Here is a 14,232-nt window from a genome sequence, read left to right on the forward strand (position 1 = left end):
TATAAAACTTCTGAGTCTTATTTGTAACATTTTATATTTTCTTATCAGGTTTCCAGCATTGCTGTTTTTTTTCTTTAGTCTGTGTTGTATGTAACAGATGCTGATTGGTTGTCTTTAACTCCAGTTATTTCTGTTTATTTAATATTTCTCTTCCCACAGCCTCCTCAACAACTCCCAATGGAACACTACCCCAGTGATGATCCTGATTACTGTGTTTGGATGCCCCCTGCAGGTATTTCCCCTCAACTGCAAAAGAGACTTCAAATGTTAGAATGATGGGTCAGAATTGTTATCCAGAAATGAAAATGATATGAATGATGTCTGTGATTGTTAAGCTGCAGCACAATTAGTAGCATGAAAAAGTTGACACACATTAAACAAATGACTTTTCTGGGCTTTGGAGGTGACAGAATAGAGTTTCTCCCTAGGTTTGTTTCTGACCTTGGATGCTATCTGTGTGGTGTTCACCTGTAATTGTGCTATTTTCCTTTGGTTGCTTTAGTTTCCTCCCACCTCCCAAAGATAGGGTTGGCTGTGCCATTGTAAGTTGTCTAGAGTGGTTAGTAAAGTCTGACAAGAGATGATACTGTGAGCAGAATAGATTAGAAGGAAAGTTATTGGGAGATTGAGGTTGCGCTGTGAACTAGCATAGACTCAATGGGCCAAACTGGCTGCCTTCTATGCTGTAAGAAAATATGAAATATGGAATGCTTGTGATTTTAAGGTTTGTTGATTGCCACAGTCCAATAATTAATAATGTATTTACCCCTGTGAGGACGTAGTTGTTAACATGTTGGTAGCTGCCGGTCGACTTGCACAGTCTAGAAACAATTAGAAATCTCATTTTTTTCAGGAGGTGAGTTGTTGATGATGATTAACGTGCGCATCTCCACCCCCTCCTACCAGTTAAAACCAGTATTTGTAATGTTGACCATGAAACTAGCAGACTGTCATACAACAGCTGGTTCTCTAACCTCCTTTCAGAAAAGGAACCTGTCATCCTTAATTAGTCTGGTTATTTTTTGAATTAAATACATCCAGAAGTGGTTGATTCTTAACAGTCTCTAAAATGACCCAGCAAACCTCTCATTCTAATGGTTAATGAAAGATGAGCATCGATTATTAAAGCGACATCATGTAGAGTGTAGATGGAGTGAAGAACACACACTGTTACTCCTAGGGAAAGTTAAAACATAGAGGGCACAGGGTTAACATGAGTGGGAAAAATTTAAATATGACCTGAGGGGAAATTTCTTCATGAAGTGGGTGCTGGGTATAAGGAATTAGCTGCGAGAGGAAGGTAAGCTAACAATATTTAAGACTTTGGACTGGCATATTGATACGGAAAGTTTAGAGGGGTGTGACCCAAAGAAAGAACAAATAAAATAGTTTAGATGGACATCTCAGTCAGAATGGATAAGATGAGCCAAAGGGCCTGTTTCCACTCTATTATTCAATAACATCCATATTTTGTGAATGCAAAGGTATTGCGTATTGCATTAGTTGTTGACTCAGGTTGTTTCATTTTTTTTCCCTCTCACCTCAAAGGTCAAACAGGCGATGGGAGGACACACCTGAATGACAAATATGGATATTGAAGGCTTGAGGCAGGTGTTGCAACCCAAGGGCTTTGACCTCATCGAAGGATGTTTGAAGACGTGGCTGTGCCACTACCATTATGTTTGGATTTGGGCAGTGATGCTTCCCCAATGCCATATTAAAGTTGATAACAGTACTGCTGCTTATTTCCCTGCAATCACATTTGGACTCCTGCTATGTGTAAAATTTCCATTGACTTTGTACAATTACTGCCACTCTGGAGACAGGAGAGTAAATCATGGTCTTTGCCCTATGGGCCCTCACAGACAAGATGTAGCATGATGGAGAACAAGTTCACACCAGTAGTTCCTGACATGGTGATTGACATTATAGTCGAAGTATCAACTTGAACACTTCCGCCACTGTCTATCCCTACCCATCAACTCTATGTATAAAGTTGGGGCAGCGTGAGATGAAATTGGAACCCTGCACTTGGTGCATGGGGTGATCAGGAATCCCTGCCCTCTCAAGCTATAAGCAGAGACTCAGAAATATTTACAGCAGCAGCTGGTTCGACAAAGGCAATAGCTGAAAGAGTCTAACTGCCAGTAGCTCGGTATTCCCATTGCATTCATCAGTGGAAGTCTGGAATGAGAGGTCTGCAATAAGTAACCTTAAGTATGCAGTGTATTTGTTTCTGGTTATTACATGTGCTATTGTTTCAACAATCCCATGATTTCTTCAGGGCTTGTCCATAATTTATATCTGTAACAGGAATGTTTGGGTATAATGGGGGATGTTCTGACTTCACTCTCAACCAAAAGCCTTGTTTATGTTGGAATTTCTTGCCATGTGTCACTGGCCATTCTCCCAATATTAATAATAGAGGGGCATCTGTAATTCCTGAAATCTAGTCAGAAAACTGTCTTTGTATGCATGCATATTTCATCAACCATGATGCGTGGTCACTTTTAAAAGGATGAGACCATCCTACTGCTCTGTTATTCTGGGAATAAATGTATATTGTTTTGAATAATTTTTTGTTTATATAAGATAATTATCACATGTACAGAGATACAGTGAAAGGCTTTTGTTTGTGATGTCATCCAGCCAGGTGGTGCCGAACGTAATCAAAAGAGAGCTGAATGCAGAATATAGTGTTGCAGTTACTGAGAAAGTACATTGTACTGAATTAAGTCAGCTGCTTTCCCAAGGCAGCAAGAAACATAGACGGACTCAATGGAGGAGAGGTTGATTCCTTAATGCACTGGGCTACATTCACAGCTCTCTGCAATTCCTTGCAGTCCTCAGCTGAACACTTGCCATACCAACCTGTAGTACATCTGGATAGGATGCTTTCTATGGTCCACCCTTTTAAAATTGGTAAGAGTCATTGAGGATATGTCAAATTTCCTCATCCTGCTGCAGTTTTGGCTTGGAATGTCTGTGGACATGGAATACACTGTGCAATGCCTAGGTACCTGTAATTAGATGTATCCTTGATATTGGTTTCGGTTTGTACCTGTAACTATTTCAAAACCCTTTGATTGTCTACTTTTTTACTATTTAGTAACATGAGTGCCAGTGTGCCTCAATTGTTAATATTCCCTCACTCAAGCTGGAAACTTCCAAGTTTTGTTGCATAATTGAGACATAATTTAGGCAAGTAATGCAATGCAGTACTGAGGGAATGCTCCACTGTCAACAGATACTGGATAAGAAACCAAGGCCCAGTTTACAGCATTAAAAGATTACAAGGCATTATTTTCAGAAAGAGCATTGGTATCTTCACTATATGTGACTTTTGGTACTGTTTTGGTTGTATTCATGTGTATGGTTGAATGATAACTGAACTTGAACCAAAACAGACTCCCTACTCCATATTCTGCCACAGAAAGAAAAAAATCTGGGAGGACTAAGGAATAGTCTCAGAATACTAAAAGTAAAGTAAGACTGATGACTGCGCCTACAGGAAAAGAAGGCATTATGAACCGAGAATTTGCAGCTGTTCTCAGAGACCAGGTAGAACTGATGGAGGGGTATCCATGGATTCTATGTTAGCCACAACTGCCACCTAAGAACCCCAAGAAGTGGATTGGAAGTCAAACATCCTCAATCCTAAAAGACTATCTAAAAAGAAAGAACAGTTTGCTGCATTTCCTACATTGACTGCATTTATAAAGTACTTAACTGCCTTTTGAAATTTTGTGACATATTTAAAGCCATGGTGTAAGTATCCCCATTTTTAATTTAATTCTGCATACGTCAGGTTTTATATATCCTCTTCTTGTTACTCCACTACACTGAGATATGACCTGCTCTTGTGTGCTCTAATCTAAACAGAAAACCTTTAAGTATATGTGAGCATAATTTTCTAAATTGTTAATAGCTGTATCCCTCCTGAGTTCAATTGCCTTTCAGAAGGTTAAAGGAATCTTTTCTTCTACACTTGTATTCAAATCATAGGGGGGGGAAAGCTTAAAATATTTAATGCTATATTTTTTGGAATGGAATAATGAGTTTTGTGTTAAATTCTGCATAGCAATATAACATAACAAATGGGAATAAGAGTAAGACCTTTGGTTCCTGATCCCACTGATTCACTCAACAAAATTATGTCTGATCTTCTATATCAATCCCACTTCCCTGTCCATATCCGTTGCTTACTCTAAAATCCCAGATGCCCATTAATCTCAGCTTTCAAATCAATATCTGAGCTTTTGCAGCCCAAGCTTTCACAATCTAAATGAAGAAATTTCTATGCATATCTATCTTGAATGGCCTAGTTCTATTTTGGTCCCTACTCCTAGGCTTCCTATCTATATGAAACATACCCTACTCCCCACTCCACCATGTCCAAGAACTTGACTCCCAATTATTTTTATTACTTATATTTGCAACATTGAAATGTTGGGCAATTTTGTTTCATGTGAATGTTGGTGAAAGGCAAGTTCTTCAAACGAAAGAGGGTGGCTAACTCTGTCTGCCATGTTAGCTGCTTTGGTCCCATGATGGTGTCTTTCCATACAGTTGAATTAGATAACTTGTCACTTTCCTTTGTAAATCTGTTATCATCTGCTGCTGTTGCTAGGCATTGCATGTTGCAAAAAGCAATCTATGACCCTTTCATCCTAATAAATAGTTTTATGCCCTGTAATTGGAAGTTTAGTGACCAATTTTCCCCCTCTTATTCTCTTAACAAGGGTTTGCTCCAACTCCTGGGGCAACTTCAGTCAACTCGGTTCTGCACTCGGGAATTAATTATTTGCGTCCCTCTGTGTTTTCCACTACCTCTACAATGGCCTTCAAGGAGGATGGGTGGTAGCACACATGGGTTTAGGAAATTAATTCCAGAGCATGGAACTCATTTGACTGAAGGTGTCTGAAAGAAAGTTGGAACAAACACATGATGTCACGGTCAGAAAAGTAGTCAGTTAAGGACTGAGAGTATTCTAATTGTAAAGAAAGTGCAAGAAAAAGCAAGATTTTTGAGCACAGAGAACCACATAATGATTTAACATTTAAATCTTCATTGTTTCTTGCTGTATATTGCGCTTTAGTTTTTATTTCTTGCCTCAACTATGATTTTTTTTTCCATTCTCTGGGACATGGATGACATGGATGTCACTATCAAGGACAACACTTATTTCCCATTCTTGATTTTCCCTAAGAAGGTATCCTGAAGCATCTGGTGAAGGTGTCCCTGCAGTGCTGTTAGGTAAGGTGTTGCTGGGCTTAGACCAAATAATAGTGATGTAATACAATGTGTTTCCCAGGTCAGAAGAACACATTTTGGAGGAGTTCTCTGGGTGGGGGGTGGGGGGGGGGGGGTTGCTAAAGTTGTAAAGCATAGCCACAGGCTCTTTGGCCCACCATGCCCATGTCAACCATTGTGCCAATCTGTAATAATCTCAGTTAACTGTGTTAATTCTCCATCCCTCTAGATCCTGATTATTCAAATACCTGTCCAGATGTCCCTCAAATGTTGATATTGTACCTGGCCCCACCACCTCCACTTTTAGTTCATTCCAGATTCCTACTACTCCCTGTAGGAAAAATATGCATCTCAAGTCCCCTTTAAGTTTCCTGCTCCTCACCTGAAACCTTTGACCTCTAGTCTTAGACACCCCCAATAGGGTGGTACAATAACGTAGTGATTAGCCCAATCTCTTTACAGTGCCAGCAATCATCAATCGGGCTCAATTCCCATAGCTGCCTGAATGGAATTTGTATCTTCTCCCTATGACCATGTGGGTTTCCACCAGGTTCTCTGGTTTCCTCCCACATTCTGAGGATGTACAGTTGGGGTTAGTAAGTTGTGTGCATTCAGTGTTGTTGCTGGAAGCATGGCAACACTTGCAGACTGCCCCAGCACAACCTCGCTGACTCAAACCACACATCTCACTGTATGTGACAAATAAAGCTAATCTCGTTTCTTCTAAGTCTATAGATCTATGCCCATCATATTTATGTATATACCTCTGTCATGTCGCCTCAAGGCATCCTGTGCTTCATGGAAAATTGACCCAGCTTGTCTCTCCTTATAACTTTCCCTCCACCCAGCACTCTTACCCTTAATCATAATTTTTTTAATCTTTGGTAAAAACTATGTACATTCTTTTCAAACCTCTCTCCCTAAATCTACACACTCAGTTGTGAATTCTCAGCTAAACGTTGCTGCCTCTAGCTTGTGGCTCTTTCCTATCTCTGGGGGCCTTTGAGAATCCCACATTGCAGCCACCCCCTCAGTGAACAGTTCTCACTGCTTTTAAACAAGCTTAACAGCAAATATGTAGTTCACATATTTTGTGGAACTGTTGGAAAAATGATGCAGCACTAAAATCAACACCAGCACTTTACCAACACAGCAGGGAGTGAAGTCTTATTTATTTAAAACACTAGCTGCTTGTATGTGGTAGATTTAAGCAGGAGTGTTTCAAACCAAAGCATAAATGAATTTGCAAAAGGTATCAAGCACAAACCGCCATATAAAAGTTTGACTTGCAGCTTCCATTTATGAAGAATCCTTCATGACATTGAAATGCTCCAGTGCTCTGCAACTAATGAAACAGTTGTTGGCATTATGGTAAGAAAAGCAGCAGATAATTTATGCACAGCAAGGTACAACGTGTGTGAAAATAGTGCCAACAATAGTTGGTTTTTTCATTACGTTGATTACATATTAACCAGAACATCAGGTAATGCCATGAAATTGTTGATGTCCACAGAGTGAAAGTAAGTGAACAATCAGTTAAATGCCTCATCTCCCTTAGAACTTAAGTGTCAGGCTGAATGAATTGGCAATGGAAACACAGCCATCCAATGCTGCTACTAAGTGGCAAAGGGTTGGCTCCCTTGGTCAGTAGGTTAAACACACACACAAACTACCAGATTCCAAGCTCAGCTGACAAATCTGAATCATATCATCAGCTTGACTGGCAAAGCATCTGATCCAAAAGAGGTTAAAGAATCCAAATGTTTATATTTACCCTGTCCCCACCACCCAGATACAGAGAAGGATACAGTCCTCATGCAGGCAAATGAGATTAATGTGCAGTACATGGGCACAAAGGTCAACATGGGCTTGCTAAGCTGAGGGGTTCAATTGTGTGCTATATTTCTCTGTGACTCTCCCATGTGAGGAAGGTAGTCAGAATACAAGAAAACCCAGCCAGATTCTGTCCTTACAAGAGACTAGTTGCTAACTGAAGAGGGATGAAGAAAGGTGGGGCTGGAGAACTGATGGGCTTACAGAGAAACAATAGACAACAGACGATAGGTGCAGAAGTAGACCATTCGGCCCCTCGAGTCTGCACCACCATTCCGAGATCATGGCTGATCATTCACTATCAATACCTAAGGCCATTGCCCATCCCTTCAGAACGGCGCTCAATGTGACCGTCCATTTTCCTCCATAGATCCTGTTTGCTGTTAGTATTATTGATATTCAGGAAAACAATTCCCGATTCACTGCATTCATCACTTCCATTGATAATAAATTCTATATCCACTAGCCTTGGGCAGCACTTGTTGAAGGAAGTCAGTGACCCAGAAATACTAGCGGATATGGACGCAGAACAACTAGAAAAGCAACATTGTTGGAATGTTGAAGTTGATTGCCTCATGCAGGGTTTTGACCCAAAACATTAACAATTCCTTTTCTCCCACACAGATGATGCTCGATCAACTGAGTTACTCCAGCAGGTTGTTTATTGCTCCAGACTCCAGAGACAGTCTACAATCTCTCATGTCTCTCTCTGTTGGAACATTGTCACCTCCATATCAGACAGCATTCTGTTTGATGAAAGGCTATCAAACAGAAATGTTAACTGTTAACCACCCATCTGTAGCAGTTCTTGGAGAAGTCCTACTGTTTCAACAGGGAAATTAGATATTAGTTCCTTCTCATACCAAGGACAAATACAACCAAAAGTAGTGTGCTGGATTTTCTTTGAACCTGCTTTGTTCAGTTAGTTGGGTCATATGGACAGGGTTCAAAGGAGGTTCACAAAAATGATTCCAGGATTAAATTCCTGCCCAGTGAAGAGTGTTTGATGGCTCTGGGCCCATACTCACTAGAATTTAGAAGAATAAGGGATGACCTAATTGAAACCTATCAAATGGTGAAAGACCTTGATAGGGTACTTGTGGAAAGGATGTTTCCTATGGTGGGAGTGTCTAAGATCAGAGGGGTATATCAACATAGAGGGGTATCCTTTTAGAACAGAGATGAGGAATTTCTGTAGCCAGTGAGTGGTGAATCTGTGGAATTTGTTGCCATAAGCAGCTGTGGAGGCCAAGTCTTTATGTGTACTTAAGGCAGAGGTTGATAGATTCTTAATTGGTCAGGTCATGGGGGGAGAGAGGGAAACAGGAGATTGGGATCGAGAGGAAAAAATGCATCAGCCATGATGAAATGGTGGAGCAGACTTGATGGGCCAAGTGGCCTAGTTCTATTCCTATGTCTTATGGTCTTAATCAAGTCTACAGTGTATAGAAAATTCCAGTTTGTTGAGATCATCCACACTCACTGTCCAATATGTTCATAAGGGCTTTCAATCTGACTATTATTTCATACCTCTGTGAAAGTTGAAACAGTCTTTATATAAAATATGAACATACGTTACTGAGGCTTGAATAAGAATACAACTGAGAAGGAACAGAGCAAAGAGATTAGGAGGTGTTTTAAAAAAAAGCAGAACTAGCAATCAGGGTAGAAAATACTGCCCATTTAAGGGATTTCAATGTTAAAATGGAGACACCAGAAACTACAGATACTGCAAAGTGGAGCAACACAAAATGCTTGAGGAACTCGGTTGCAAACTGAATCTGTGGAGCAAAATGGACAGTCACATTTCGTGTCGAGACATTTCATCTGGACTGGAAAGAAAGAGGAGAGATGGCCAGTATAAAACGTTGTAGGGGAGTTGAGAAGCAAGAGTTGGCAAGTGATCAATAGATGAGTAAGATGTCAAAAACTGGGAGATGATGGATGGAAGTGACAGAGGGCTGAGGATGATGGAATCAGATAGGAGGAGATGGTGGAGCTTGGAGTAATGGGTAAGAGGTGGGAGGAGAACCGGTAGGAAGAGTGAGTGATGGGCAGAGGGAGAGTCAGGAAGAGGAAAGTGGTGATGGGGGCCACGAGGAGAGAGAAAGCAGATTGCTTGTTGCTTTCAATTGTAGAACACTGATATTGGGTATTAATCATATGGAGCAGTGTCATTGTAGGTAACAAACTAAGTAAACTGAGCAGTAGGATGTGGGTGTCTGTACCTGACGGATGGAATCCTACATAAATGTTTTACGTTCAGAGTACAAACAAACAATGCTGCATATTGCCACAAGATGGGGCTGTCGCAGTGTCAAACATGGATCTCCTTGTATCAACTCTGCTTTAAAAAAGGTCTGTCTTTCTCAGAAAGTACGCTTTCCCTTTTACATCAAATACACAAATCAGTGAAGACAACTAAGATGTCTTCTTAAAGCTATTCTGGAAAGGGATCTGTAAGAGGAATGGGGAAGAAAACTAAGTAACGTTTCCCTGTTTCCTATCCTAGCCAACACATAGATCCATATAGAAATGTCACGCAGTGCCTGTGGCAGTAAGATTTGAGTGATTCTGTAGCACTCTTCTCTGATCAAAGTTGGATGGTTCCTATAACCGGAGCTGAATTTTATGATTCAAGCCTTGTTGTCAGCGTTTCATCTTTCCTCAGTGGGAATAACATGTGCCAGTGCCTTAAGATATGGATGGAAAGCCCGAGGCAGGAATGATTGTGTGGAGATGGGTGCACTTGAGTGTCATCTGAACCCTTTGGAAGTAGAAATCAACTGAAACCTAAATAATTAAGCATATTCCTTATAAATAAAAGCAGGAAATACCAGAAACAGCAAATTGGTAGCGTCTGTGGAGTGGGAAACAAAGCGGGTGGTCCATTGTCCTAAACTTTATGTTCTAACACCATTGCTTTGCCTCTTTTCCGACATTGAAATGCTTGCATAAATATGTCACTTAAATAATGAGTCTTGAAGAAGGGTCTCACCCCTAAACGTTGACTGGTCACTTCCATGGGTGCAGCCTGACCTGCCTGAGTTCCTCCAGCATTTTGTGTGCACTGCTTTGGATTTCCAGCATCTGCAGAATTTATTGTGTTTAAGAAATGTGGTATTACTGGATGTGTGGCTGCATGATCCAGAAAGTAAAAGTAGAATGCAAATTGAAATAGTTGGAAACTGCTCAGCCAATAGGATAGGACTGTTTCATTACACAGTGGTTTACACAGTCTGAAAAGTAAACCACCAATTGTCCACTCTAGTTATTTGTCAGCTGTGCATCAATGGTTATTGCCCTCTGAATTCAAGTCTAGTTCCAGTCACTAAAGAAGGTACCCCACGACTCCTCTGCGCTCTCAGACAGGCAGTGATATCCTGTACATTGAAGAGGATCAGGGGAACTTTAATGGAATTTACCATATAGAAAGCCCATTTGGCACCGTGTCCAGACTCTTATCTTTGAAAAAACATCTGGTTGTTATCATTATTGTGGGAGCTTTCTGCGTACCTGCTGGTTATTTCCCCATATTGCAATTTAGACCCTTGCCGAGACTTGAGCACTTGATTTATAAGGAGAGGCTGGTTAGACGTGAGTTTTTTGCCTGGAGCAAAGGAGGCTGATGATCGTCTTAATAGATGTTTATAGAACTATTAGGGGTGTTAATGCAAATATCTAATCAGCCAATCATGTGGCAGCAACTCAATGCATAACAGCATGGAGACATGATTAAGAGATTTAGCTGTTATTCACATCAAACATCAGAATAGGGAAGAAATGTGATCTAACTGATGTTGGCTGTGGAATAACTGTTGGTGCCATATGTCTTTCTCAGGTTTGAATGTCTCAGAAACTACTGACATCCTGGGATTTTCATGCACACCAGTCTCTAGAGTTTATAGAGAATGGTGCAGTGAACAAAAAAAAAACATCCAGTGAGCAGCAGTTATGTGGGCAAAATGCCTTGCTAATGAGAGAGCTCAAAGGAGAGTGGCCAGACTGGTTCAAGCTGACTGGAAAGCACTCTCTCAATATTGCCCTCAAAGATTCCCACCTGCTTCAAAAGGGCATCAATCATTCCAGTGCCCTAGAAGGGCAGGATGAGCCTTCTGAATGACCATTGCCCAGTTGCTGTCATCTACTGTGATGAAATGCTTTGAGAGTTTGATCATGGCTAGAATTAATTCCTGCCTATGCAAGGGCCTGTACCCACGGCAATTTGCCTACTGCCATAATAGCCACAGCACAAATACTATATAAGTTTGCCAATGGCACAACTGTTGTCTGCAGACTCCCAGATGGTGATGAGGAGGTGTATAGGAGTGAGATGGATCAACTGACTGAGTGGCGTTGCAACAACTTTGCACTCAACGTCAATAGACCAAGGAATTGATTGGGTGCTTCAGGAAGGGAAAGTTGAAGGAACATATTCTAGAACTCATTGAGTGGTCAGCAGTGGAAAAGGTGAGCAGTTTCAAGTTCCTGGGTGTCAACGTCTCTTGAAGGTCTATCCTGTGCCCAATGTATTGATGCAATAGTGAACTAGGCATGCCAGCATCTATGTTTCATAAGAGTTTGAGGAGATTGGATATGTCACCAAAGTCTAGCAAGTACCACAGAGAGCATTCTAACTGGTTACATCACCGTCTGGTACAGAGGGGCCACTGCACAGGATTGGAAAAAGTGGTGGAGAATTGTAAACTCAACCAAAACCATCATGGGCACTAACCTCCCTAAGGTCATCTTAAAAAGGTGATGCCTCAAAAAGTGGCATCCATCATTAAGGACCCTCACCCACCTAGCACGTGCCCTCTTCTCATTACTACCATCAAAGAGGTTATATCATTAAGGTGGGAGTGAGTAAGTTAAAGGAGATAAATAGGACAAGATATTTTTATAAAAGTCAATGAGTGGTAGGGGACTGGAATGTGCTGCCAGGGGTGGTAGTGTTGGAAGGAAGTATAATAGTGGCTTTTAACTGGACATATGAACATGCAATGAGTGTGAGGAAATGGATCATGTGCAGGCAGAAGGAATTAGTTTAATTTGCCACCATGTTTGCCACATGTTCCTGTGCTGTACTGTTCTATATTCCATTAAGACAAAAATCAGGAGTGTGATGGATTGTTTTTTTCTCATGCCTGGATGAATGCAGTTCAAAGTCAAAGTTGAGTTTTATATACACAAGTACATGCATGCATAGGTGCAATGATAAACTTACTTGCAGCAGCTCTGACAGTCACTACTCACAGTCACAGCTCGACATCACCCAAAGCAGACGAACTGCTTGAGTGGCATTTCATTCCATTGTCCTGATCAGTCACCTCCTCACCACTGACACCCTGGAGTGTGTAGCAGTTACAAAGTGCACTGCAGCATCTCACTGAGGCTTTGACAGTGCTAGCTAAACCCGTGTCTTGTAGAAGTTTAATCTTCGTGCTTGTCAAATGCCTCACCACCAGGGCCTTGAATGTAACAGCATTGGGTATAGGAGCTTGGATTACACTATGGGAATGCTAATGTGGAAACGTGAAAGTTAGGTGACTTGTGGAGAGTGGTGACAAGTGATGATTGGTTCTGCTTCAATGGTTTGAGCTGATGTATTGGTCCACTTACTGCAGCATTCCATATTAATGGAGGGGGTGTGAGTCAGCTTCCGGGATGTTCGGGGGTAGTTCTTTGAGGTCTCACCGAAGGACTGATTGTGAACAGCACTGTGGATCAAGTGGACGGCGTGCTCCAGTGAGAGGGATCTATGTGTGCCTAGATAAATGCAGCGTACACTTAGTGAGCTGAAGACCTTGTTTCTGGTTGGTATGATTCTATAATGCACAGTTGCAATTCAAGTTCAACCTGTCTTAAGCCATTCTCCAAATTGTCTGAGTGGGTAGCAATGGCAGCTCTGCTCCGAGAACATCCACCTGTGACAGAAGCACACAAATCTGCAATTCCTTGGCTGGTTAGCTGCCATCACTGTAAATGAAGAGCTGCAATGTTCTGACTTTAGCCCCACTTGTGATCAAGTGGCTGAAAAAGTTAAATGCTGCCTTTTTCCATGGAGGCTGCCTCTGAGATTTCTACAGTTGTAATCTTCAGCCTTAAAACATCTGTAGTTTTTTCTTCTGAATTGAATCACCACTACTGATCAAATGGAGGAAGAGCTGGGCATGGGAAGTAGGACTTGGACAGAGCTGACTGTTGGACCAACAACAGTAGTCCATTAACTTAAGCATTCAAAGGCAAAAACATGACAACTGCTTCAACAAGACTGCTTGTGTCATCACACATATTCTGCCTTCTGTTGCTTTTCTGTTGCATTAGCTCAATGTATGGATATTGTGAAATAACCTATTTGGATGGCATGCAAAACAAAGTATTTTTACCATACCTCAGTCATGTGACAATAATAAGCCAATTACATCTCATCTTTTCATTTCCATGCCCTGGCCACTACTGAAAGGCAGAAATGCAACGAGGAGAATACATTCCAAAAAACTGATGGAAGTTGCTCAATGGTCCTGCTCAATCCATCAAAATCCATCACTTAGCAACTTGGCTGGAATAATAAAGAAACTTGTTATGGTAAGTTGTTACGTTGATGCATATTAATTATTTTCCTGTTTATAGTCCAGTGGATAGACATCAATTTAAACACCGGCCTAGATAGACAGAAAAGTCAAGTAGTTGGGATCAAGGGCGAGACAACTTTCTTCCTTCTCCAGGATGGTCATTTCTCTCTCTCTATGGTGCTGAATCTATGAAGACTGCTCCAGCTGCTGTGCTCCATGTCTGCTCATTTGATGAAGTGATACGCAAGGCTTTGACCCTGCTCCAGGCTGCTCTGGGGTTCGGATCTGAGGACTCAATTTTTGGTTTGAAATGCTGTTGTTCCCTCCAATTATTTGCATTATTTGTGTTTTTTTTCTTACTTTTGCATATCAAGTGTTGGTCTTTTATTTTTATTTTTATTCTTTTTTTTTTTGCTTTTTAATTGGATTCTTTGGCTTTCTTGCTTTGTGGCTACCTGTAAGCAAACAAATCTCAAGATTGTATAATTTATACATTCTTTGATAAAGTATTTTGAACTTTGTAATTTATACTAAAGTTCCCACTTTTAATAATACAACCAATGCACTAGA

At 41.0% G+C, this 14,232-nt stretch overlaps 1 protein-coding gene across 3 annotated transcripts in view; it reads left to right on the plus strand.

Moving 5' to 3' along the window:
• The window catches only part of slc4a1ap (solute carrier family 4 member 1 adaptor protein), a 153,245-nt gene extending 148,911 nt beyond the window's left edge, over positions 1-4,334 (plus strand). Inside the window, exons 15-16 of one of the 3 annotated variants that reach the window (XM_059982807.1) lie at positions 160-232; positions 1,549-3,945. In XM_059982807.1, coding sequence (XP_059838790.1) covers positions 160-232; positions 1,549-1,598 — 123 coding nt within the window. In that variant the 3' untranslated portion in view covers positions 1,599-3,945. Of the gene's footprint in view, positions 1-159; positions 233-1,548 lie in introns of all 3 variants that reach the window. The other 2 variants (XM_059982809.1, XM_059982808.1) reach the window with 2 other exon arrangements.
• The last annotated feature ends 9,898 nt before the right edge of the window (positions 4,335-14,232 follow it).

Source organism: Hypanus sabinus, chromosome 10, assembly GCF_030144855.1.
Source record: "Hypanus sabinus isolate sHypSab1 chromosome 10, sHypSab1.hap1, whole genome shotgun sequence".
NCBI classification, from domain to species: Eukaryota; Metazoa; Chordata; class Chondrichthyes; order Myliobatiformes; family Dasyatidae; genus Hypanus; species Hypanus sabinus.